This window comes from Bombina bombina, chromosome 10 (genome assembly GCF_027579735.1).
Source record: "Bombina bombina isolate aBomBom1 chromosome 10, aBomBom1.pri, whole genome shotgun sequence".
In the NCBI taxonomy this organism is placed as follows: Eukaryota; Metazoa; Chordata; class Amphibia; order Anura; family Bombinatoridae; genus Bombina; species Bombina bombina.
In genome coordinates this window covers 60,737,734-60,764,696 of record NC_069508.1, presented here as the reverse complement: position 1 = coordinate 60,764,696, position 26,963 = coordinate 60,737,734, and the positions used below count along the sequence as shown (strand labels likewise).

The window sequence follows — 26,963 nt, the reverse complement described above, 5'->3', positions numbered from 1 at the left end:
CGAATTTCGTGCGGTTCACTTATTATTTATTACCAAAATAAAAGATTGGGATCTGGTAAAGCTGCCGTAAAGTGGTCACATGAGCTGATGACATGTTATAAAAGGAGGAGCCTTCGGAGCCGATTTATCATGGCCTGAATGGGGCTGTGTACACCTGTTTCCGGGTGGAAACAGGAGTTAAGAAGCAGCGGTTTTAAGACCTCAGCTCCTTAACTTGTCCGCTACCTCTAAGGCGGTGGACAGCAATCCGCCCAATCGCATACAATTGGGTTGATTGATACCACTCTGCTAGCGGCAGATTGGCCGCGAATCTGCAGGAGGCGGCATTGCACAAGCATTTCTAGTGGTAATGCTTGTGCAATAGTAAATGCTGACAGCATATGCTATATATATATATATATATATATATATATATATATATATATATATATATATATATATATTGAGCTAGATTACAAGTGGAGCTCTATCTTTTATTTCCGGCAAACATTTTGTAATATCTAATTCTTTTTTTAAAAAAAAGATTTTCAGCTTTTTACATGTTTGCTCATGACAAAGAAAAAGTATGACTTACTTATTGTCAACTCACTTTTGCCCAGAATCAATATGACAGTATATATTTTTATAAACAGTTGTTTATAAATTAGCTTGTCTCATAATCCTTACCAATTTAACCAGTTGTGCATATAAGAGATCCAGATTATGGTTTCACTAAATCAATTCTTCCTTGTGTTTGGTTACAGCAGTCTCCTGCTTGACTCTAAATGATCCAAAGTATGGATGGATGAATTGTACCCATGTACATGGAGAATTCCAGTATAATTCTACCTGTAATTTCTTTTGTTCTGGAGGATTTTTACTGAAAGGATCAGATTCAGTCATGTGCCAGGCGTCTGGAGGTTGGACAAATCAAGTCCCTACATGTGAAGGTAATCAACATATAGACCATCATTTATTTAGTTATTCAGCATGCTGAAAAGGTTTTTATAGAAAGGACCTGACATCAGACCTTGAGGGCCTAGTGCACAAGAGCAGAGCTTGTCAGCAATCCCGGATGAACAAAACTGGGTGTTCTGACATCCGCAACCTCTGACATTAGAGACACGTAAAGAAGCATCGTTCATACAAATGGGGCTTTTTAATTTTTAGCACTGAATTGGTTCAGAAGTTGCTTAAACAGCTTCATAAATGGAGGCCAAAGTCATACTTCACTAGGGATAAATATAATTCTGCAATTTAAGACAAAAATGCATTTTTAATTAAAACAAAAGATCATTGATTAGTTAAACAATTAATAAACAAAACATTTAAAGAAGGGGGGCGGAGCCTACTCTCAAAGCGGCAGGACGCGTCACTGTGAAGCTCCAGAGGTTTGAGGAGTTTTTTTTACAGTTTAACTGCAGCAATATCTAATATTCTATATATTCTAAGAGCTCTTTATATCTGGAAGCTGATAGATCCTCAAGATTGGAGATCCGACTGTGCTCCTGCCTATGCTCTTTGAGACAGCTATGTGACGGACCTTCTCACAGCATGGAAGCCATTTTGTGTCTTGCTGAGTAAATGCAGCATGTTGATTTGAAGCCATACAGTCTGTGTGAGTCGTGAAGCATAGGTCTGGGGCTGCCGCATTCTAACCCCCCCCAAACTCTGGGGTTACGATATCCTATAATAGGATAAATTTCTGAATAGAGGGAACCATCTACTCTAATACTGAACTTAGAAACACCTCCCAAAGTAACATACTAATACTTCCTATCTTAAAATGGATGGACTTAACAGATGGGAGAGGCGGATTACCCGACTTCTGATCAATCATTTTAAGAGCCTGGAAGAGGAGCTATGCAGACTGCTTGTGACCCCGCAGCATGGTTCGGGTACTCATTTGGCAACAACGGGCCTCACAGAAAGAGACTCTCATGGTGGATCTCCCCTCCCCACGGCAGACCTACCTGATGGAGAAGCCCCCTATCCTCATGCCCAGATGGATTGCTTGAGGACAGTTGGTGATAGCGCTACGGATGTTCCGGCACCCCAGCCTGAGAGACCTACACTAACAGGAGTCCTACTTAACACTCTTGCTTTGCCGGTGGCCGCTCACATACCAATACTGTCTGAGTCTACAGAGGCACCGGAGACTCTCCCTGACCGACCACAAGATCACCTCTCCCCTTTAAATAACTCTGGGTCGGCTAACGTTGATTCTGAGAGGAAGATCTCTTCTGAATCCCCAATACCGGAGCCCTCTTACATAGCCAGAGGGGTTGATCTTACTTGGTCATTTGCAGAACCGGAGCTCTCATGCCTACACTTTGAAACTGTCTCCCGACGTGGATCGGCAGCTTTAGTTGATACTGGGGCCAGACCGGGAGCGGAACTAGGTTATTCCCCTGAGAGACAAATCCTTCCGGCCACATTGAGCCCTTGGGGCCGGCAAATCTTTTCCGCAGGACAAGGTACTATAGATGCACTCTCTGGCACCCAGGATGATCGGTGCGGAGTGGGTTAGGTAGGAAACAAGGACTATTCCATGCCTCAGGACTGAGATTACAAAATTGGAATACCTCTACGGCGAACTCTTAATATTACTGAGCGACATTCCTGTTAGAGTGAGCCAGAATGTGCACTACACAATTATTATTCATATGCTGATTATGTGCCTTACTTAATATTCATAGTTACAGAACGACTCTATCTGCTAATATGTTTTTTTGACTATCTTAATATATGTGCCTACCAGGGTTAAATCAGTTCTGCTCTAAAGTGCTTGTTCATATGCCTTTTTTTTATTTATTATCCTATTATATGTGCCTATCAGGGTTCAATCAGTTCTGCTCTAAAGTGCTTGCTAATGTGCTTTTTTGACTGTCTTCATATATGTGCCTGCAAGGGTTAAATCAGTTCTGCCCTAAAGTTAACGTTTATTATAGATCACCGGGATAAATTTGCAATCAGGTGACACCTCTGGCCAACTAGATAAATTAGATTTTTGCTCATATTGTTTGGGACTAGATGTCTTAACTTTGTTTGTTCTACCTACATTAATGTTTAAATCTCCACATTTAAGAAATATATTGTATACCCAAATTTTAAAATGTTAGGCTGTCTGGGGAAATCTGTGTAAACCTTTTACTCTATATATCAATGAGCTCCAGGTCATCTTTTACAGGCTAACTGGACATATACCTCAGTATATTATTAGGTAGGCCTTAGCTTCCTCCTAAGTGGTTATTCCACCACATTGTGTTTTGGTGGTGTGCTGCCGGCGGCCGGGGCGGCGCACCGCAGACATATTTAACATACCACTATCTCCACATTAGTAGACTATGGCCTGCTTATAAAACTGAAGGATACCCTGATTACTCACACTCCCCACAGATGTTGTAGTGGTCTATATACATATAGACTTAGAAAAGCTATACGCCCTTGCCTACCTGCACTTAAGATTACATAATCAGATGAGCCCCTAGGACAATGTGTTGTGGCTTTCGCTTCCTAGTGCTATTTAAGTTTCCATTTTGCTCTAGTTGACCTGCCTAACCTACTGCTAATGATGGTTCCCTTCTCATTATACTATTTCATTTTAGATATTTGGTCCAAAAGTGGCCCTTCTTCTCTTTTTCCCTCATATCCCTCTTTATACTCTCACAAGGTGGTCTTTGGTCCAAGAGTGGCCATTATATTGCAATATGGGGTTATTATCTATTTAGTCTTGATGTATAAAGAGATATAGTTTGATATCATATGAAAAATGAGGTTTTTGAAATGTGCATTAGATTTGTATTGTTTACATATACATGAAAATTTTACCTATGACAGTCAACTTTGACATGTTTTACTTTATTTCTGAATCTGTACATTCGTTATTTCATGATGACTGTATGTGTAACTTCCAATCCTCAATAAAAAACTTAAAATTAAAAAAAAAAAAAAACATTTAAAGAATATGGGAATGACATAGAGCTTCACTTCAAATTTTGGTGCACAACTATACCCTGATGCCAGAAGCACTGACCTTGTTGGCCTATTTATATGGAACATATTTTTGTTCTGTAATATTAATAGCATTATGAAATGACTTAAGTGATACATGTGTTACACTACAAAGTGGTATTGTATCATTGTCCTGTGATTTAACCCATGTGGCTACAATGTCTTTTCTGTTGTTTCAGCTGTGCCATGCCGAGCTCTCGCACCCCCTGGACATGCAATGATGAATTGTTCTCATCCTTTAAAGCCATCAAGTTTTATGTCCATGTGCAATTTTAGTTGTATACCTGGCTTCATGCTAAGTGGCTCCAAAGTAATTGAGTGTGATCCTTCTGGGCAATGGACAGCTCCGGAACCAATCTGCCAATGTATGGTCATTCTGGGACATATAACTTTAAATATAACGAGATTTTTTTAGAGTTTAGTCTCAGTACATATGTATTTGTGCGTGTTTTCCTTTAAATATACTTAATAATGATAATCAAATTTTCAAGGAGGTCTATATATATGTATGTGTGTGTGTGTTCCTCTAAATATATATAATAATAATTATTATAATAATAATCATCGTTGCTTTCTTGTGTTCCGATCTAGCTATCTCCTGTTCGACTTTGCAAGATCCTACCTATGGATGGATGAATTGTACCCATGTTCATGGGGAATTTCATTACAATTCTACCTGTAATTTCTTTTGTTCTGAAGGATTTTTACTGAAAGGATCAGATTCAGTCATGTGCCAGGCATCTGGAGGTTGGACAAATCAAGTCCCTACATGTGAAGGTAATCAACATATAGACCATCATTTATTTAGTTATTCAGCATGCTGAAAAGGTTTTTATAGAAAGAACCTGACATCAGACCTTGAGGGCCTAGTGCACAAGAGCAGAGCTTGTCAGCAATCCTGGATGAACAAATCTGGGTTTTCTGACATCCGCAACCTCTGAGATTAGAGACACGTTAAGAAGCATCGGTCATACAAACGGGGCTTTTTAATTTTTAGCACTGAATTGGTTCAGAAGCTGCTTAAACAGCTTCATAAATGGAGGCCAAAGTCATACTTCACTAGGGATAAACACAATTCTGCCCTTTAAGACAAAAATGCATTTTTAATGAAAACAAAAGATCATTGATTAGTCAAACAATTAATAAACAAAACATTTAAAGAATATGGGATTGACATAGAGCTTCACTTCAAATTTTGGTGCACAACTATACCCTGATGCCAGAAGCACCGAGCTTGTTGGCCTATTTATATGGAACATATTTTTGTTCTGTGATATTTATAGCATTATGAAATTATTTAAATGATAAATGTGTAGCACTACAGAGTGGTATTGTATCACTGCCCTGTGATTTAACCCATGTGGGTAAAATGTCTTTTCTGTTGTTTCAGCTCTTCCATGCCGAGCTCTCGCACCTCCTGGGCATGCGACAATGAATTGTTCTCATCCTTTAAAGCCATCAAGTTTTATGTCCGTGTGTAATTTTAGTTGTTTACCTGGCTTCATGCTAAATGGCTCCAAAGAAATTGAGTGTGATCCTTCTGGGCAGTGGACAGCTCCTGAACCAATCTGCCAATGTATGGTCATTCTGTGACATATAATTCTAACATAATAATTTAAGAGTTTAGGATTTATATAATATATATATATATATATATATATATATATATTTATATGTATGTGTGTATATGTGTGTGTATGCACGCTTATGTGTGCTCCTGTAAATGTACTTAAAGGGACAGTGTACTTGAAAATGTTTTTTTGTTTAAAAATATAGATAATCCTTTTGTTACCCATTACCCAGTTTTACATATTCAACATTGTTATAATTAATATACTTTTAATATACTTTTTTTTTATCTAAGCCTCTGCAGACTGCCCCCTTATCTCAGTTTTTGTGACAGACTTGCATTTTTGCCAATCAATGCTGACTCATAAATAATATCATGTAAGTGAGCACAATGTTATCTATGTGGCACACAAAATCTAGAGCTGTCTAGCTGTGAAAAACTGTCAAAATGCACTGAGATAAGAGATGGCATTCAAGAGGTTAGAAAATATCATATGAGCCTTACTAGATTTAGCTTTCAACTAAGAATACCAAGAGAACAAAGCAAATTTAATTATACAAGTAAATTGGAAAGTTGTTTAAAATTGCATGCCCTATCTGAATCATGAAAGTTTAATTTTGATTAGATTGTCCCTTTAATAATAACTAAAATAATAGAAAAAGTAATCACCATTATTGATATATTTTACGATGAACAGGCAATTGAAGCATATGTTCTGTGCACCTGCATTTTAAACTGCATGTCTACTAGGGAAGAGCAAATGTTTCTAAAAATTCGAAATTTAAAACGTTGTTCGTTCAAATCGAATTTAGAATGTTTATATAACATTCGAACATTCTATTTTCGAATTTTCGTTTTTGAATTTTTCAATAAAATTAAAAAAAATTTTCTTCGAATAGTAGAATGTTTACCTAGGCATTTATTCATTTTCGAAATGTAATATTCAAATTTGAATGTGACATTCGAATTCGAATGTCACATTCAAATTCAAAATAGTATTTCTAGTCTACAACTGTGTTTAATAAATGTAATATTCTTATTCGAATGCTGCATTCGAATTTAAATGTCACATTCAAATTCAAAATAGTATTTCTAGTCTAATACTGTGTTTTATAAATGTAATATTTGAATTTGAATGTGACATTCTAATTCAAATAGTATTTCTAGTCTAATACTGTTTTTTTAAATGTAATATTTGAATTTGAATGTGACTTCCGAATTCGAATGTAACATTCAAATTCAATATAGTATTTCTAGTCTAATATTGGGTTTTATAAATGTAATATCCGAATTCGAATGTGAGATTTGAATTTGAATGTAACATTCGAATTCAAAATATTATTTCTAGTCTAATACTGTGTTTTATAAATGTAATATCCGAATTCGAATGTGAGATTTGAATTCGAATGTAACATTCGAATTCAAAATATTATTTCTAGTCTTATACTGTGTTTTATAAATGTAATATTCAAATGTCACATCCAAATTTGAATGTCACATTCAAATTCGAAAGTGACATTTGAAAACTTTAAATAACATTCGATAATAGAATTTTTAAGATTATTCGTTCTTATCAACATTTTATTATGTAAATCGAATTTCTACAATAACATTTGAATAGGAATACAAACACATTCGCCCAACCCTAATGTCTACTCTTGTAGCTGAAGTTGGCTTGTATCATGTAAATTGATGCAAAAATGCTTGTATTTAAATTTTAAATGTTCCAATGTGCAATTTAATTTTGTCTGGAATTACTCTTTAATCTAAAGGGGCTTAAAATTTTAAAAGACAGAAATGCAAATTACTTAAAGGGACAGTAAAGTCAAAATTAAACTTTCATGGTCTAGATAGAGCATACAATTTTAACCCCTTAATGACAACTGACGTACCAGGTACGTCATGCAAAAACTTACTGTTAATGACAATAGACGTACCTGGTACATCAGTTGTCTAACAGAGTGCTGGAAGTGATCACAATCGCTTCCAGCAGCTCTGAGGGTATTGCAGTGATGCCTCGATATGGAGGCATCCTGCAATACCCCTTTACAAGCCTCCGATGCAGAGAGAGCAACTCTGTGGCCCTCTCTGCACCGGTAGCGATGTTGCCGATGGTGCCGTTGTCGGGTGGGAGGAGGGAGCGTGCGCGCGCGTGCATGATGCGCGCGTGCACGATGCGCGTGCACGATGCGCGGGGGTGCGCGTGCGCACGTGCACGTGCACACATTAGCCACATTAGCCATACTGACAATGAAGGAACTGGAAGGGGAAAAAAAAAAAGTTACTTTTTTTTTTTTTTACATATAAAAGGATCTGGGAGGGGGAGGGGGTGGGGGTATTGTGGGGGGGCTGCTACACTACAGAAATAATTAAAAATAAAAATAAAAGTAATAAATAAAATTAAAATACTTTGGTTTGTGGGGCCAAACTGGGTACTGGCAGACAGCTGCCAGTACCCAAGATGGCGGTAATTAGGTAGGGGAGAGGGTTAGAGAGCTGGAGGGGGGGATCAGGGAGGTTGGTGCTAAGGCAGGGGTCCATCACAACTAAAATATTTTATTATTTTTATTTAAAAAAAAAAAAAACTCTTTTATTTAGTACTGGCAGACTTTCTGCCAGTACTTAATATGGCGGGAACAATTGTGGGGTGGGGGAGGGAAGAGAGCTGTTTGGGAGGGATCAGGGGGTGGGATGTGTCAGGTGGGAGGCTGATCTCTAAACTTAACCCTGCAAGCTCCCTACAAGCTACCTAATTTAACCCCTTCACTGCTGGGCATAATTCACGTGTGGTGCGCAGCAGCATTTAGCGGCCTTCTAATTACCAAAAAGCAGCGCCAAAGTCATATACGTCTGCTATTTCTGAACAAAGGGGATCCCAGAGAAGCTTTTACAACAATTCCTGCCATAATAGCACAAGCTGTTTGTAAATAATTTCAGTGAGAAACATAAAATTGTGAAAAATTTAAAGTTTTTTTTTTATTTGCTCGCATTTGGCGGTTAAATGGTGGCATAAAATATACCAAAATGGGCCTAGATCAATACTTGGGGTTGTCTACTACACTACACTAAAGCTAAAATTAACCCTACAAGCTCCCTAATTAACCCCTTCACTCCTGGGCATAAAACACGTGTGGTGCGCAGCGGCATTTAGCGGCATTCTAATTACCAAAAAGCAACCACAATGCCATATAAGTCTGCTATTTCTGAACAAAGAGGATCCCAGAGAAGCATTTACAACCATTTGTGCCATAATTGCATAAGTTGTTTGTAAATCATTTCAGTGGGAAACCTAAAGTTTGTGAGAAAATTTGTGAAAAAATGAACTTTTTTTTTTTTTTAATCGCATTTGGCGGTGAAATGGTGGCATGAAATATACCAAAATGGGCCTAGATCAATACTTTGGGATGTTTTCTAAAACAAAATATATACATGTCAAGGGATATTCAGATATTCCTGACAGATATCAGGGTTCCAAAGTAACTAGCGCTAATTTTGAAAACAAGTGGTTTGGAAATAGCAAAGTGCTACTTGTATTTATTGCCCCATAAATTGCAAAAAAAGCAAAGAACATGTAAACATTGGGTATTTCTAAACTCAGGACAGAATTTATAAACTATTTAGCATGGGTGTTTTTTGGTGGTTGTAGATGTGTAACAGATTTTGGGGGCCAAAGATAGAAAAAGTGTGTTTTTTTCCATTTTTTCCTCATATTTTATTATTTTTTTTTAGTAAATTATAAGATATGATGAAAATAATGGTATCTTTAGAAAGTCCATTTAATGGCGAGAAAAACGGTATATAATATGTGTGGGTACAGTAAATGAGTAAGAGGAAAATTACAGCTAAACACAAACACTGCAGAAATGTAAAAATAGCCATTGTCATTAAGGGTAAGAAAATTGAAAAATGGTCCGGTCATTAAGGGGTTAAACAACTTTCCAATTTACTTCTATTATCAATTTTTCTTAGTTCTCTAGGTATTATTTGTTGAAGAGTAAACCTAGGTGGGCTCATAGGACTTCAGGAGAGTGCACGTGTCTTTAGCAGTCTATGGCCTAGATTTGGAGTTCGGCGGTAGCCGTGAAAACCAGCGTTAGAGGCTCCTAAAGCTGGTTTTAGGCTACCGCCGGTATTTAGAGTCGTGTAGGTAAGGGTCTAACGCTCACTTTTCAGCCGCGACTTTTCCATACCGCAGATCCCCCTACGCCATTTGCGTATCCTATCTTTTCAATGGGATCTTTCTAACTCCGGTATTTAGAGTCGTTTCTGCAGTGAGCGTTAGAGCTCTAACGACAAGATTCCAGCCGCAGAAAAAAGTCAGTAGTTAAGAGCTTTCTGGCTAACGCCGGTTTATAAAGCTCTTAACTACTGTACCCTAAAGTACACTAACACCCATAAACTACCTATGTACCCCTAAACCGAGTTCCCCCCACATCGCCGCCACTCGATTAAAATTTTTAACCCCTAATCTGCCGACCGCCACCTACGTTATACTTATGTACCCCTAATCTGCTGCCCCTAACCCCGCCGACCCCTATATTATATTTCTTAACCCCTAACTTGCCCCCCACAACGTCGCCGCAAGCTACTTAAAATAATTAACCCCTAATCTTCCGACCGCAAATCGCCGCCACCTACGTTATCCCTATGTACCCCTAATCTGCTGCCCCTAACATCGCCGACCCCTATATTATATTTATTAACCCCTAATCTGCCCCCCTCAACGTCGCCGACACCTGCCTACACTTATTAACTCCTAATCTGCCGAGCGGACCTGAGCGCTACTATAATAAAGTTATTAGCCCCTAATCCGCCTCACTAACCCTATCATAAATAGTATTAACCCCTAATCTGCCCTCCCTAACATCGCCGACACCTACCTTCAATTATTAACCCCTAATCTGCCGACCGGAGCTCACCGCTATTCTAATAAATGGATTAACCCCTAAAGCTAAGTCTAACCCTAACACTAACACCCCCCTAAATTAAATATAATTTACATCTAACGAAATTAATTAACTCTTATTAAATAAATTATTCCTATTTAAAGCTAAATACTTACCTGTAAAATAAATCCTAATATAGCTACAATATAAATTATAATTATATTATAGCTATTTTAGGATTAATATTTATTTTACAGGCAACTTTGTATTTATTTTAACCAGGTACAATAGCTATTAAATAGTTAAGAACTATTTAATAGTTACCTAGTTAAAATAATTACAAATTTACCTGTAAAATAAATCCTAACCTAAGATATAATTAAACCTAACACTACCCTATCAATAAAATAATTAAATAAACTACCTACAATTATCTACAATTAAACCTAACACTACACTATCAATAAATTAATTAAACACAATTGCTACAAATAAATACAATTAAATAAACTATCTAAAGTACAAAAAATAAAAAAGAACTAAGTTACAGAAAATAAAAAAATATTTACAAACATAAGAAAAATATTACAACAATTTTAAACTAATTACACCTACTCTAAGCCCCCTATTAAAATAACAAAGCCCCCCAAAATAAAAAATTCCCTACCCTATTCTAAATTAAAAAAGTTACAAGCTCTTTTACCTTACCAGCCCTGAACAGGGCCCTTTGCGGGGCCTGCCCCAAGAAGTTCAGCTCTTTTGCCTGTAAAAAAAAACATACAATACCCCCCCCCCAACATTACAACCCACCACCCACATACCCCTAATCTAACCCAAACCCCCCTTAAATAAACCTAACACTAAGCCCCTGAAGATCTTCCTACCTTGTCTTCACCATCCAGGTATCACCGATCCGTCCTGGCTCCAAGATCTTCATCCAACCCAAGGGGGGGTTGGCGATCCATAATCCGGTGCTGAAGAGGTCCAGAAGAGGCTCCAAAGTCTTCCTCCTATCCGGCAAGAAGAGGACATCCGGACCGGCAAACATCTTCTCCAAGCGGCATCTTCGATCTTCTTCCATCCGGTGCGGAGCGGGTCCATCTTGAAGCAGGCGACGCGGATCCATCCTCTTCTTCCGATGTCTCCCGACTAATGACGGTTCCTTTAAGGGACGTCATCCAAGATGGCGTCCCTCGAATTCCGATTGGCTGATAGGATTCTATCAGCCAATCGGAATTAAGGTAGGAATTTTCTGATTGGCTGATGGAATCAGCCAATCAGAATCTAGTTCAATCCGATTGGCCGATCCAATCAGCCAATCAGATTGAGCTCGCATTCTATTGGCTGATCGGAACAGCCAATAGAATGCGAGCTCAATCTGATTGGCTGATTGGATCAGCCAATCGGATTGAACTTGATTCTGATTGGCTGATTCCATCAGCCAATCAGAAAATTCCTACCTTAATTCCGATTGGCTGATAGAATCCTATCAGCCAATCGGAATTCGAGGGACGCCATCTTGGATGACGTCCCTTAAAGGAACCGTCATTAGTCGGGAGACATCGGAAGAAGAGGATGGATCCGCGTCGCCTGCTTCAAGATGGACCCGCTCCGCACCGGATGGAAGAAGATCGAAGATGCCGCTTGGAGAAGATGTTTGCCGGTCCGGATGTCCTCTTCTTGCCGGATAGGAGGAAGACTTTGGAGCCTCTTCTGGACCTCTTCAGCACCGGATTATGGATCGCCAACCCCCCATTGGGTTGGATGAAGATCTTGGAGCCAGGACGGATCGGTGATACCTGGATGGTGAAGACAAGGTAGGAAGATCTTCAGGGGCTTAGTGTTAGGTTTATTTAAGGGGGGTTTGGGTTAGATTAGGGGTATGTGGGTGGTGGGTTGTAATGTTGGGGGGGGGGTATTGTATGTTTTTTTTTACAGGCAAAAGAGCTGAACTTCTTGGGGCATGCCCCGCAAAGGGCCCTGTTCAGGGCTGGTAAGGTAAAAGAGCTTGTAACTTTTTTAATTTAGAATAGGGTAGGGAATTTTTTATTTTGGGGGGCTTTGTTATTTTAATAGGGGGCTTAGAGTAGGTGTAATTAGTTTAAAATTGTTGTAATATTTTTCTTATGTTTGTAAATATTTTTTTATTTTCTGTAACTTAGTTCTTTTTTATTTTTTGTACTTTAGCTAGTTTATTTAATTGTATTTATTTGTAGCAATTGTGTTTAATTAATTTATTGATAGTGTAGTGTTAGGTTTAATTGTAGATAATTGTAGGTAGTTTATTTAATTATTTTATTGATAGGGTAGTGTTAGGTTTAATTATATCTTAGGTTATGATTTATTTTACAGGTAAATTTGTTATTATTTTAACTAGGTAACTATTAAATAGTTCTTAACTATTTAATAGCTATTGTACCTGGTTAAAATAAATACAAAGTTGCCTGTAAAATAAATATTAATCCTAAAATAGCTATAATATAATTATAATTTATATTGTAGCTATATTAGGATTTATTTTACAGGTAAGTATTTAGCTTTAAATAGGAATAAGTTATTTAATAAGAGTTAATTTATTTCGTTAGATAAAAATTATATTTAACTTAGGGGGGTGTTAGTGTTAGGGTTAGACTTAGCTTTAGGGGTTAATACATTTATTAGAATAGCGGTGAGCTCCGGTCGGCAGATTAGGGGTTAATAATTGAAGGTAGGTGTCGGCGATGTTAGGGAGGGCAGATTAGGGGTTAATACTATTTATGATAGGGTTAGTGAGGCGGATTAGGGGTTAATAACTTTATTATAGTAGCGCTCAGGTCCGCTCGGCAGATTAGGGGTTAATAAGTGTAGGTAGGTGTCGGCGACGTTGTGGGGGGCAGATTAGGGGTTAATAAATATAACATAGGGGTCGGTGATGTTAGGGCAGCAGATTAGGGGTACATAGGGATAACGTAGGTGGCGGCGTTTTACGGAGCGGCAGATTAGGGGTTAAAAGTGTAATGCAGGGGTCAGCGATAGCGGGGGCGGCAGATTAGGGGTTAATAAGTGTAAGGTTAGGGGTGTTTAGACTCGGGGTACATGTTAGAGTGTTAGGTGCAGACGTAGGAAGTGTTTCCCCATAGGAAACAATGGGGCTGCGTTAGGAGCTGAACGCGGCTTTTTTGCAGGTGTTAGGTTTTTTTTCAGCTCAAACAGCCCCATTGTTTCCTATGGGAGAATCGTGCACGAGCACGTTTTTGAGGCTGGCCGCGTCCGTAAGCAACTCTGGTATCGAGAGTTGCATTTGCGGTAAAAATGCTCTACGCTCCTTTTTTGGAGCCTAACGCAGCATTTTTTTGAACTCTCGATACCAGAGTTAATTTTATGGTGCGGCCAGAAAAAAACCCGCGGAGCGTTAACAGCCCTTTTACCGCCAAACTCCAAATCTAGGCCTAAGTAAGTAGTTGTTTTTAAAAATGTTATAAAAAGTTACAAATACTGCTGACACAGACTGCTAAAGACATGTGCACTCTCCTGGAGTCCTATGAGCCCACCTAGGTTTACTCTTTAATAAAGGATACCAAGAGAACAAAACAAATTTGATAATAGAAGTAAATGGGAAAGTTATTTAAAATTACATACTGTGGGGCCGAATTATCAAGCTCCGAATGGAGCTTGATGCCTCTGTTTCCGTGCAAGCCCTCAGGCTCGCCGGAAACAGCAGTTATGAAGCAGCGGTCTCCATAACTTGTCCGCCTGCTCTGAGGCTGCAGACATCAATCTGCCCGATCCTATACGATCGGGCTGATTGACACCCCCTGCTAGCCAGGGCCGGATTGGGCCGCCGGGATACCGGGAAAAATCCCAGTGGGCCGGCAGATGCACATAGTGTGTAAAGAGAAAGCAGTGAGCACAGCACAGGCCACACCGCAGCACAGTATGAGGGAGCGCAGTGGCCAAGGCAGGTATCAATGACCTGCTTTTTGAGCTGCCTGCAGAATACACAGAGGGCCGCTCATTTAGCACACACTGTTGGACTAGAGAGCAGGTGAGGGAGCGGAGTGGCCGCGGCTGCTTTTTGAGCACAGAGAAGCAGGCAGCTGCTTAGCTAGTTAGCTGGCATAAGATGTGCGGCCAGTGGCCACCCCCGCTCCAAAAGACTGGCATCTTGCATCAGGGGGACTCTCTGCTCTGTCTCTCTCCCTGCCCACAGCCATTCATGTTTCCCGTATTGGGGCAGGAATTGGATTGGAAAGAGCCAATAATACTGAGTATCCTTGTGACTAACTTGTGCCCAATAGCATAGTGCACCACATGACCAGTGAGTGTCATCATGTGGCTTCATTCAAGTTTTTGGCGTGCCGCTGCAAGTTTAGGTGGTGGGATCTTCAGTCTGAACTTCAGAATGTCACAGTGAGAGTCTGAGGATGTGCAGCGCTTGCCACCCATCACTAGGAAACCCTGATTCATCTCTCAGAGCTGTGAGCTGGGGGAATTTATGTGAGAGCTGTAAGTCGTGTTACTTGCCCTGCTTGCAGAGAGAATAGAAGGTAAGCCAGTGAGGAACTAGTGCAGCAGCCAGTTTTATGTATTGTATTCACTGCCTCAGCCGGTTAATTAGCAGGACTGAGGAGCTGCCGCACTAGTTCAGTTTGTTTTTTTGACAGATTTACAGCAGCTAACGCTGCCCTCCCCCCCTGCTCCCCCCTGCTCCTTGTATTGGCTGCTTGAATGGCCACGCAGGGAAGGAACACATCTGCAGTCTGTGGAAGTTTTGTTCTCCCCGGAACTCAGCACTCAAAGGTCAGTGACACTGGGCTGACATACCTAGTTTATTTATTCTATTTTCAGGCACACACAATGCTAAGCACAGCTTATTCAATGCCTGAAACAAAAACAAAAACAGCCCCATCTAGATTAAAGCTGTAGGATAGTAGTTATTTGTCCCTTCTGTATTAAATAAATGTGTATGTAGTAAAATGTTCATGTTTTGTGTGTCTGCATACAAGTGAATGCTGTGTAGTGTGCGTATGCTGTGTGTGTTGTATATATATATATCTATATATCTATCTCTCTCTCTCTCTATATATATATATATATATATCTATATCTATATATATATATATATATATATATATATATATATCATTCTGCAAACGTATGGACTGAATATAGGTAGGGCTGGTCTTCAATTTTTCCAGGGCTGTTTTTTATTCCCAATCCGGCCCTGCTGCTAGCAGCCGATTGGTGTCGGCATTTATCGATGTGCAGACATGATCCGCTACATCGTATCATGTCCGCTCGCACTATAATAAATTGTCCCCTCTATCTCAGTGTTTCCCAAACCCAGTCCTCAGGACCCTTACTCAGGCCAGATATTTATTATATCTTCACTTGAAATGCTTGTGGAATGATAAGTCTGCATTTAACGATGTCGAGCGGACATGTCTGCTTGACATATACTAAATCTGCCCCATAGTCTTAACAACACTTGCCAGTCCTGTGACTATAAGAGATACAGATTATGGTTTCAATAAATCTCTGCTTCTTTGTGTTTTGTTCTAGCTGTCTCCTGTTCGACTCTGCAAGATCCTACCTATGGATGGATGAATTGTACCCATGTTCATGGGCAATTCCAGTATTATTCTTCCTGTAATTTCTCTTGTTCTGAAGGATTTTTACTTAAAGGATCAGATTCAGTCATGTGCCAGGCATCTGGAGATTGGACAGATCAAGTCCCTACATGTGAAGGTAATCAACAAATAGGCCCCTATTTATTATTCTGCATGCTGACAAGGTTTTCAAAGAGGGGACCTATCCCCACACCTTTGGGGTATCCAGAGTAGGATTGGTGGCTGGATTCAGATAGGGCATGTCATTTTAAACAACTTTCCAATTTAAACTTTTATCATCAAATGTGCTTTGTTCTCTTGGTATTCTTAGTTAAAAGCTAAACCTAGGTAGGCTCATATGATAATTTCTAAGCCCTTGAAGGCCCCGTCTTATCACATGCTTTTTTATTTGATTTTCACAACAGGGGAGTGCTGTTAACATTGTGATCACGCCCTTGGCTTATGGACACTGCACTAATTGGCTAAAATGCAAATCAATAGATAATAAATAAAATGTCATGTGATCAGGTAGCTGTCAGAAGATGCTTAGATACAAGGTAACCACAGAGGTAAAATGTATATTAATATAACCATGTTGGTTATGTAAAACTGGGGAATGGATAATAAAGATATTATCTATTGTATTAAACAGTGTAGACAGTCCCTTTAAAATAGGAATCACTTGTGCAACCCTCCTTGCTCTACCGCAACCAGTCGCAAGAGAGAAGGGCTTGTCAGTCATCTCGGAAGAACAAGTCCAAGTTGTCTGATGTCCACAACTGCTAAGGTTACAGACAGATTAAGAAGCATATTGGTCATACAACTTCTGGCATTGAAATGGCACTGAAGCGGCTTACACAGCTTCATAATTGGGGGCTTCATTATGGATAAACATAATTATGTCCTTTAAGAAAAAAATGAATTTTTAATGAAAACAAAAGATCACTGATTGGTTATATAATTAATAAATACAACATTTAAAGAACATAGGATTCATATGGAACTTTACTTCAAAGTTTTCTGCACAACTATACCTTGATGCTATAGGCACAGTTGTTTGTTAGCCTAGGCCAAAATATCCACTTGATTCAGATATTTTGTTTATATTTAACATATTTTTGTATTGTAATATTATTTACATTATGAAATTACTTAAATGATAAATGTGTAGAACTACAAAGTGGTATTGTATCACTGCCCTGTGATGTCACCCATGTGACTAAATTGTCTTTTCTGTTGTTTCAGCTGTGCCATGCCGAGCTCTGGCGCCTCCTGGGCATGCGACAATGAATTGTTCTCATCCTTTAAGGCCAACAAGTTTTATGTCTATGTGTAATTTTATTTGTTTACCTGGCTTCATGCTAAATGGCTCCAAAGTAATTGAGTGTGATTCTTCTGGGCAGTGGACAGCTCCTGAACCAATCTGTCAAGGTATATTCATTTTGTGACATTTAATTCTAAATATAAGGTGATATTTGAAGAGTAAAGTGTCAATACAAATATGCGTGTGTTACTCTAAATATACTTAGTATTAATATTCATATTCTCAAATTGTGTGTGTGTGGGTTCCTCTAATATACTTAAGTATAATAATAACCATATTTTTAAGGAGTTCCATATGTTTTGTTCCTTAAGATATAGGTAAGTATGATAATTAGCGTGTGACAAACAAATTAGTTATTCATTTTAGATAACCAAATGCAAATAAGTCACCTACATTGTTTCAGATGCACTGAAGGACTTTACTGCCAAAATGTAAATTTGCATTAGAGCATTTCAGTTTTGATTAGAACAACTTTTACAGTACAACTACATTATCAAAAATCTTTCTAATAAATACCATTACTGAGAGCTTTTGCTACGAACAGGCACTTGAAGAATATCTACATATGTTCGGTGTGCAAGCATTTTAAACAACATGTCTGCAGTATTGCACTTGTAGCTGAAGTTCGCTTGTATCATGTAAAATTTTAAAACTGCCAATGCAATACTAGCCATTGTTTTCTGTTCTGAGCAGTCATGCTGTCTAAAATGCTGCTGCACAGCTGAAGCTTATTGTCGCTTGGCCCCTTCATGGATTGCTCTACAAAACTAAACCAGGATTATGGAAAGAGAGGACCTTTTGCATAAAAAAAATCTCAAAATATTTAAAAACAGTATTATGTGCAACACGCTATTTTGCATTTTTGTTGAGTATTCTGTGTACCTTTTATTTCTGGCAAAAATATTTGTAATATATATATATATATATATATATATATATATATATATATATATATATATATATTTTTTTTTTTTAAGAGAAATAATTTATGGTTTTTACATTTTTGTTCCCAACTTAGAAATAATTTTAATTAATCTTCTAAAAAGTTAGACTTGCTTAATGTCAACTTACTTTTGGTTTAGGGTTAATATGGCAGGATTAGATTTTACAAACAGTCATTCACAAGTCTGTCTCATAATCCTGACAACACTTACCAGTCATGTGAATAAAAGAGATACAGATTATGATTTCAATAAATCATTGCTTTTTTTGTGTTTCGTTCTAGCTGTCTCCTGTTCGACTCTGCAAGATCCTACTTATGGATGGATGAATTGTACCCATGTTCATGGGAAATTTCTGTATAATTCTACCTGTAATTTCTATTGTTCTGAAGGACTTTTACTGAAAGGATCAGATTCAGTTTTGTGCCAGGTGTCTGGAGATTGGACAAATCAAGTCCCTACTTGTGAAGGTAATCAACATATAGGCCCCCATTTATTATTCCTCATGCTGACAAGGTTTTCATAGAGGGGACCTGTCCTCACGTCTTTGGTGTATGCAGAGTATTATCTGCTTTTGGAAATTAGGACGCAATCGCTCGTGCAACCCCCTTGTTTGCACGAAACCAATTGCACAAGAGTAAGGGTTGTCAGTCATCACAGACCAACAAGTACAGGTTGTCTGATGCCCACAAACCTCTGGTGGCAGACACATTAAGAAGAATTTGTCATACAACCTTCACATCTGCCACTCAAAAGACCCTGAAGTTGCTTTCACAGCTTCATAAATGGGGGGCCATAGTCATACTTCATTATGAATATACATAATTCTGCCCTTTAAGAAAAAAATGCATTTTTAATGAAAACAAGAGATCCTTGATTGGTTATACAATTACAAAAATTAAACACTTAAAGAACATAGGATTGATAGAGAGCTTTACTTCAACAATTGCCGTATACCCTGATGCCAGAGACACCAGCCTTTGTTGGCCTATGCCAAAATATCCACTTGATTAAGATATTTTATTTATATTTAACATGTTTTTTGCTATATAATAGTTATCACTTTATGAAATTACTTAAATTATAAATGTGTAGCACTACAAAGTGGTATTGTATCATTGTCCTGTGATTTAACCCATGTGGCTAAAATGTCTTTTCTGTTGTTTCAGCTGTGCCATGCCGAGCTCTGGCGCCTCCTGGACATGCAATAATGAATTGTTCTCATCCTTTAAAGCCATCAAGTTTTATGTCCATGTGCAATTTTAGTTGTTTACCTGGCTTCATGCTAAATGGCTCCAAAGTAATTGAGTGTGATTCTTCTGGGCAGTGGACAACTCCTGAGCCAATCTGCCAAGGTATGTTCATTCCTTGAGATATTAGTCTGAATACAACATAATAATTTAAAAGTGTATGGTATAGACTGTATATATATATATATATATATATATATATATATAGAGAGAGAGAGAGAGAGAGAGAGAGAGAAAGAGAGAGAGAAAGAGAGAGAGAAAGAGAGAGAAAGAGAGAGAAAGAGAGAGAGAAAGAGAGAGAAAGAGAGAGAAAGAGAGAAAGAGAAAGAGAGAAAGAGAGAGAGAAAGAGAGAGAGAAAGAGAGAGAAAGAGAGAGAAAGAGAGAGAAAGAGAAAGAGAGAGAGAAAGAGAAAGAGAGAGAAAGAAACTCATTGTGTAGTTCATTAACTCCAAAGTAATTGAGTGTGATTCTTCTGGGCAGTGGACAGCTCCGGAACCAATCTGCCAATGTATGGTCATTATGTAACATATACTGTAACTCTAAATATAAAGAGATTTTTTTAGAGTTTAGTTTCAGTACATATGTACTGTATGTGTGAGAGTGATCTTTTAGATATACTTAATAATAATAATAATAATAATAATCACATTTTCAAGGAGGTCTATATATCTGTATGTGTGTGTGTGTGTTCCTCTAAATATACATAATAATAATAATAATCGTTGCTTTCTTGTGTTTTAATCTAGCTGTCTCCTGTGTGACTCTGCATGATCCTACCTATGGATGGATGAATTGTACCCATGTTCATGGGGAATTCCATTACAATTCTACCTGTAATTTCTCTTGTTCTGGAGGATTTTTACTAAAAGGATCAGATTCAGTCATGTGCCAGGCATCTGAAGTTTGGACAAATCAAGTCCCTACATGTGAAGGTAATCAACATATAGACTATCCATCATTTATTTAGTTATTCAGCATGCTGACAAGGTTCTCATCAACAAAATCTGCCCTCATGTCTTTGGGGCATCCAGAGCAGGATCAGCTGCTGGAATTTAAGATCACAATCACTGATGCAACCCTCTTTGCACTTTGCTCTACTGCAATCAATCGCAAGAGAGAAGGTCTTGTCAGTCATCCCAGAAGAACAAGTCCAGGTTGTCTGATGTCCACAACCTCAGAATTTGCAAACACATTAAGAAGCATCAGTCATACAAATGGTGGTGCTTAACTTTTGGCACCGAAAAGGCTCAGAATTTGCTTATGCAGCTTCTAAAATGAGGCTCATAGTTATACATAAACATAATTCTGTCCGCTAAGAACAAAATGCATTTTTAAAGGGACATTAAACCCTAAATAAATGCTAGTTAGTTGTTTAAAGATTAACAAAAAAATGTGTAAAGTTTTAGTGTCTATTAAGCAGTGGGAGCTGCCATGTTGTAACTTAGGTTACCTTCTCAGCTGTGCACAATTAGAAGCAGTTATAAATAAGTCACTAGAGTGTGCATCCAATGACTGTGTGGATTATAACAGTGTTCTGCACTTCCATTTCTAACAGGAACTGTAAAGCCCATGAATTTACAGGAAAAGGGGACAAAAATAAATATTGAAAGAACTGTATATTGTAAAATTTTTATATATATATATATATATATATATATATATACAATTTATCGATTTAAATTATCATTTCAATGTCTTTAGTTTCCCTTTAATGAAAACAAGAGATGATTGATTGGTTATACAATTATTAAATAAAACTAATTTAATTAAACTAATTAAAAGAACATAGAATTGATATAGAGCTTTACTTCAAAGATTGTTGCACAACTATACATTGATGCCAGAGGCAACACCCTTTGTTGGATAAAATACACACTTGATTAAGATATTTTATTTATATTTAACATATTTTTGTTTTGTAATATTATTCACATTATGAAATGACTTAAGTGATAAATGTGAAGCACTACAAAGGGGTATTGTATCACTGCCCTGTGATTTAACCCATGTGGCTAATATGTCTTTTCTGTTGTTTCAGCTGTGCCATGCCGAGCTCTGGCGCCTCCTAGGCATGCGACGATGAATTGTTCTCATCCTTTAAAGCCATCGAGTTTTATGTCCATGTGCAATTTTAGTTGTTTACCTGGCTTCATGCTAAATGGCTCCAAAGAAATTGAATGCGATTCTTCTGGGCAGTGGACAGCTCCTGAACCAATCTGCCAAGGTATATTCATTCTGGGAGATTTCAGTTTAAATATTAAATAATAATCAAAGAGTTTAGCGTCAATAAGTGTCTGTGTTTTTGTGTGTGCCTGTGTATGTGAGTGCTTTTGTAAATATACTTAACAATCGGCTAGATTATGAGTTTTGCGGTAAGAGCTGCTCAGTATTAACTTGCAAGTTATTGTCACCGCTCACTCCCCTACAGCACTGGTATTACAGGTTTTCATAAACCCGGCATTTAGCTCTTTTTCAATTGCCCAAACCCTAATCTAAAACTAAAACCCACCCAATAAACCCTTAAAAAAGCCTAACACTAACCCCTGAAAATCAACTTACAGTTTTGAAGACCCGACATCCATCCTCAACGAAGCCGGGAGAAGTCCTCAGCGAAGCGGCAAGAAGTCCTCAACGAAGCCGGGAGAAGTCTTCATCCAAGCCGGCAGAAGTGGTCCTCCAGCCGGGCAGAAGTCTTCATCCAGACAGCATCTTCTATCTTCATCCATCCGGCATGGAGCGGGTCCATCTTCGAGACATCCGTCATCCAAGATGGCATCCCTTGAATTCCGATTGGCTGATAGAATTCTATCAGCCAATCGGAATTAAAGTTGAAAAAATCCTATTGGCTGATGCAATCAGCCAATAGGATTGAGCTTCAATCCTATTGGCTGACTGGAACAGCCAATAGAATACAAGCTTAATCCTATTGGCAGATTGGATCAGCCAATAGGATTGAAGCTCAATCCTATTGGCTAATTGCATCAGCCAGTAAGATTTTTTCACCTTTAATTCCGATTGGCTGATAGAATCAGCCAATCGGAATTCAAGGGACGCTATCTTGGATGACGTCACTTAAAGGAACCTTCATTCGGGTAGAAGACTTCGATTGAAGAGGATGCTCCGTGCCGGATGTCTTGAAGATGGACCCGCTCCGCACCAGATGGATGAAGATAGAAGATGCCGTCTGGATGAAGACTTCTGCCCGGCTGGAGGACCACTTCTGCCGGCTTGGATGAAGACTTCTCCCGGCTTCATTGAGGACTTTTTGCCGCTTCGCTGAGGACTTCTCCCGGCTTCGTTGAGGATGGATGTCGGGTCTTCAAAACTGTAAGTTGATTTTCATGGGTTAGTGTTAGGCTTTTTTAAGGGTTTATTGGGTGGGTTTTAGTTTTAGATTAGGGTTTGGGCAATTGAAAAAGAGCTAAATGCCCTTTTAAGGGCAATGCCCATCCAAATGCCCTTTTCAGGGCAATGGGGAGCTTAGGTTTTTTAGTTAGGTTTTTATTTGGGGGGTTTGGTTGTGTGGGTGGTGGGTTTTACTGTTGGGGGGGTGTTTGTATTGTATTTTTTTTACAGGTAAAAGAGCTGATTTCTTTGGGGCCCTTTTAAGGGCTATTGGTAGTTTATTGTAGGCTACAGGTTTTTTTATTTGGGGGGGCTTTTTTATTTTGATAGGGCTATTAGATTAGGTGTAATTAGTTTAAATATCTGATAATTTCTTTTTTTATTTTGTGTAATTTAGTGTTTGTCTGTTTTTGTAATTTAGTTAATTGTATTTAATTTAGGTAATTTATTTAATTGTAGTGTAAGGTTTGGTGTTAGTGTAACTCAGGTTAGATTTTATTTTAAAGGTAAATTTGTATTTATTTTAGCTAGGTAGTTAGTAAATAGTTAATAACTATTTACTAACTATTCTACCTAGTTAAAATAAATACAAACTTACCTGTAAAATAAAAATAAAACCTAAGCTAGCTACAATGTAACAATTAGTTATATTGTACCTAGCTTAGGGTTTATTTTACAGGTAAGTATTTAGTTTTAAATAGGAATTATTTAGGTAATGATAGTAATTTTTATTTAGATTTATTTTAATTATATTTAAGTTAGGGGGTGTTAGGGCTAGGGTTAGACTTAGGTTTAGGTGTTAATAAATTTAGTATAGTGGCGTCGACGTTGGGTGCGGCAGATTAGGGATTAATAACTGTAATGTAGGTAGCGGAGATGTTAGGGACAGCAGATTAGGGGTTAACAATATTTAACTAGTGTTTGCGAGGTGGGGGTATGGCGGTTTAGGGGTTAATATGTTTATTCTAGTGGCGGCGATGTCGGGGGTGGCAGATTAGGGGTTAATTATTTTATTTTAGTGTTTGCGATGCGGGAGGGCCTCGGTTTAGGGGTTAATAGGTAGTTTATGGGTGTTAGTGTACTTTTTTTTTTTTTTTTTTAAACAATTTTTTATTGAAGTCATAAATAAATGTAACAATAGTGACACATCCAAATACAGTGACAAATAAGAAGAATACAGTGCTAGTACAATAATACCGCCAAGTCAACAATACAAATGATGCCAACCTAAAATATATTTATGAGTTTAAAGAGTGGACCTCGATGAGGATTATGAATAAGTGGAGAAGCTATAATTGGTTAGAAATATGAAGAAGCAAGGAGGTTGACTAGGCAGTAGGGCTAAATAGAAGGGGCATATAAATCCCGTTTATTAAAGGCATTAGTGAAGAGTTTGGACTATCAAAATGAAGACTTCAGTTTTATATTTTATATAATATATAGATTGGAAGTGGCCCCGCCTTGTAATAGATAAGCATACCATAAAATATGTATTTAAGAAATATAGAAGCAAGGGGGGGGGGTGGTTTCATGGGATTAGGGGTAGGGGAGATATAAAGTATAATCTCCACATTGCCATAAAGAACATTTATAACGTTATATAATCTAGTAAAAGTGGGACAAATGTGAATTAGTTTATGTTTGGCCGCTTATGGACCAAATTAGCGGGGAGAGGGGTAAGGGAGTGCAGCGGGCAAGAGCCGCTCAAAGTGGAGTGGGGAAGGGAATGGGGGGCAGAGCCATATAGGACAGGAGAATAGGTAGTGGAGGACTTATATTATAGTTACAAGGGTGGGCTTCAAAGGAAGGACCTGTCCTTTATATAGGATTTAGGGGTAGAAACATTGAGATCCTTCTGCAATTGAATAATGTGATATCTCTAGGGAACAGTATGAGAACTTTACAATAATGAACTGTCCTCATAGTATATTATTCTATATGGAGTGAATGGTAAAACACTATAAGAAGGTGATAGTATCAGGAAGCAAACCTGTATCTTAAAGTTAACTAGAAATTAAAAAATGACATACATAAGATCAAAAATATGGTCAGAACATGATAATGCATTACAAACCTCCTTGATGCTCAGTAACAGTTGTAAGCTGAAAACAAAACATGTGTTACCCTATGCCTATGTATAATCAAAACTGAAAACTTATAATGTAGTATACGAGCAGCATCAAACTAGTTGTTGTACATCCTAGAGATGGTTAGCCAGAAGATACTGCTTAGTTGTCCGTTTACAGCGGCACATCGTTCATTCCTAATGTAATGCTGACTCAAGTCTCAAGCTGTCTGGGAAGAGTAAGGTATCCGGGGTTATAGCCATCATAAATATCTTCCAGGACCCTCAATATCTGCAGAGGCTTTGTCTGCTTCAAATAGATATAATGACAGGAGCAAAGTATATGCTTAGAAATTCTAGTTGAGCGGTTGTCCGGACAGTGAATATGACCCCAGCTTCTGATAGGCCAAATGGGGAGAGTTTATGGATAGCAAAACACAGAGTTCCAAGCCATCACTATAAAAATAGAGAAAAATGTTGAAAGAAGAAATGGATATACCAGAGCATTTAAAATGAGCTATTAAGAATTAATTCACAATGTGAGTTGATGTGCAGGACTGGGGTATTATAAATAAAACATAACTTTTAATAATTTCAAAGTAAAAAATAGTAAATAATAGTGATAAACATTCACTCCGTGTAGTGTATATTAAAATCAATTAAAAAGAATGAATGCTGAGGTGCCAAGTATTGGCCATACAAAATAGGTCAAGTGGGTGATTCACAATCCAAAAGCACTATAGAGTGCTTAACAATAGCAACAAAACTAATTCAATAAGTCACTGCACTTACACCTCTCCTCTGTGATTTGGGTTTGATTCCGACTCATTTCACAGGCCTATATATTGATAGATTCATAAGTTCAACCTAATTTTGTATTTCTATACAGAGTGTGTGACTTTAATAGAAGTTAACATCGGCTGAGCACTGTACTCAGCATTATATTTTGTGGAAGGGTAACCTCCTTTTCTTATTGAATTAGTTATGTTGCTATTGTTAAGCACTCTATAGTGCTTTTGGATTGTGAATCACCCACTTGACATATTTTGTATGGCCAATACTTGGCACCTCAGCATTCATTCTTTTTAATTGATTTTAATATACACTACACGGAGTGAATGTTTATCACTATTATTTACTATTTTTTACTTTGACATTATTAAAAGTTATGTTTTATTTATAATACCCCAGTCCTGCACATCAACTCACATTGTGAATTAATTCTTAATAGCTCATTTTGAGTGCTCTGGTATATCCATTTCTTCTTTCAACATTTTTCTATGTTTATACAGGATATTGAGCACCCCCCACCTTCATTATTTTGATTAGGAAATACTATTTTCCTCCCTAAGCATAGGGTTTAATTGTGTTGGGGAATTTATAAGTACAATAAATACAGTAGTATTTCTCTCCCTAAATTTCTTAAACTGTTTATGTCTATCCGCTGTTTAGGACAGCATTCTGAGAAACAACTTAGCTAATATAAGTATTTACCCAGTGAGGTAACTGACTGGCCAAGTCACTAAGACACATATCAAAAATGACGCACAGTCTGTCACAAGACTTCAAAAACAGACAAGATCAGAGACTGAGAGATATAGATAAAACTTTTGCACTGGCATGTGATACCGAAACGACTCTTGACGCAATAATAGACAATTGGGAAGATGGTCTAAAATCCTTAAATTATTTAATTAAAAAACATATGCGCTCTTTTTGGAATAAGAGCGCGTATGACAAATACCTGGCAAAACATATCATACCCAGAGGTCTTAGAGTACGCCTCTTTCCCACTTTTTCCTTCCATATTGATACCTATAAGGACAGATGGGAGCAGGCACTGATCAACTGCTCCGAAATTTTGGTTGCGATTTTATCTGATTATGAAACAGAAGTCATGTCAGAGCTGGACAAAGAAATTAGTGAATATAATATAAAATTACAAAAATTTGAAACACTAGATAAATTCAAGCAATCATACAAAGAAATGAGAGAGGAGC

The 26,963-nt window shown here is 37.9% G+C and overlaps 1 protein-coding gene across 1 annotated transcript in view; it reads left to right on the top strand.

The window, feature by feature from the left end:
• Positions 1-26,263, top strand: part of LOC128640712 (P-selectin) — a 149,526-nt gene extending 123,263 nt beyond the window's left edge. Inside the window, exons 7-16 of the mRNA XM_053693139.1 lie at positions 744-929; positions 4,173-4,358; positions 4,585-4,770; positions 5,384-5,569; positions 15,991-16,176; positions 17,283-17,468; positions 18,587-18,772; positions 19,472-19,657; positions 21,592-21,777; positions 26,256-26,263. Of these exons, the coding sequence (XP_053549114.1) occupies positions 744-929; positions 4,173-4,358; positions 4,585-4,770; positions 5,384-5,569; positions 15,991-16,176; positions 17,283-17,468; positions 18,587-18,772; positions 19,472-19,657; positions 21,592-21,777; positions 26,256-26,263 (1,682 nt within the window). The remainder of the gene's footprint in view (positions 1-743; positions 930-4,172; positions 4,359-4,584; positions 4,771-5,383; positions 5,570-15,990; positions 16,177-17,282; positions 17,469-18,586; positions 18,773-19,471; positions 19,658-21,591; positions 21,778-26,255) is intronic.
• Positions 26,264-26,963: the final 700 nt, after the last annotated feature.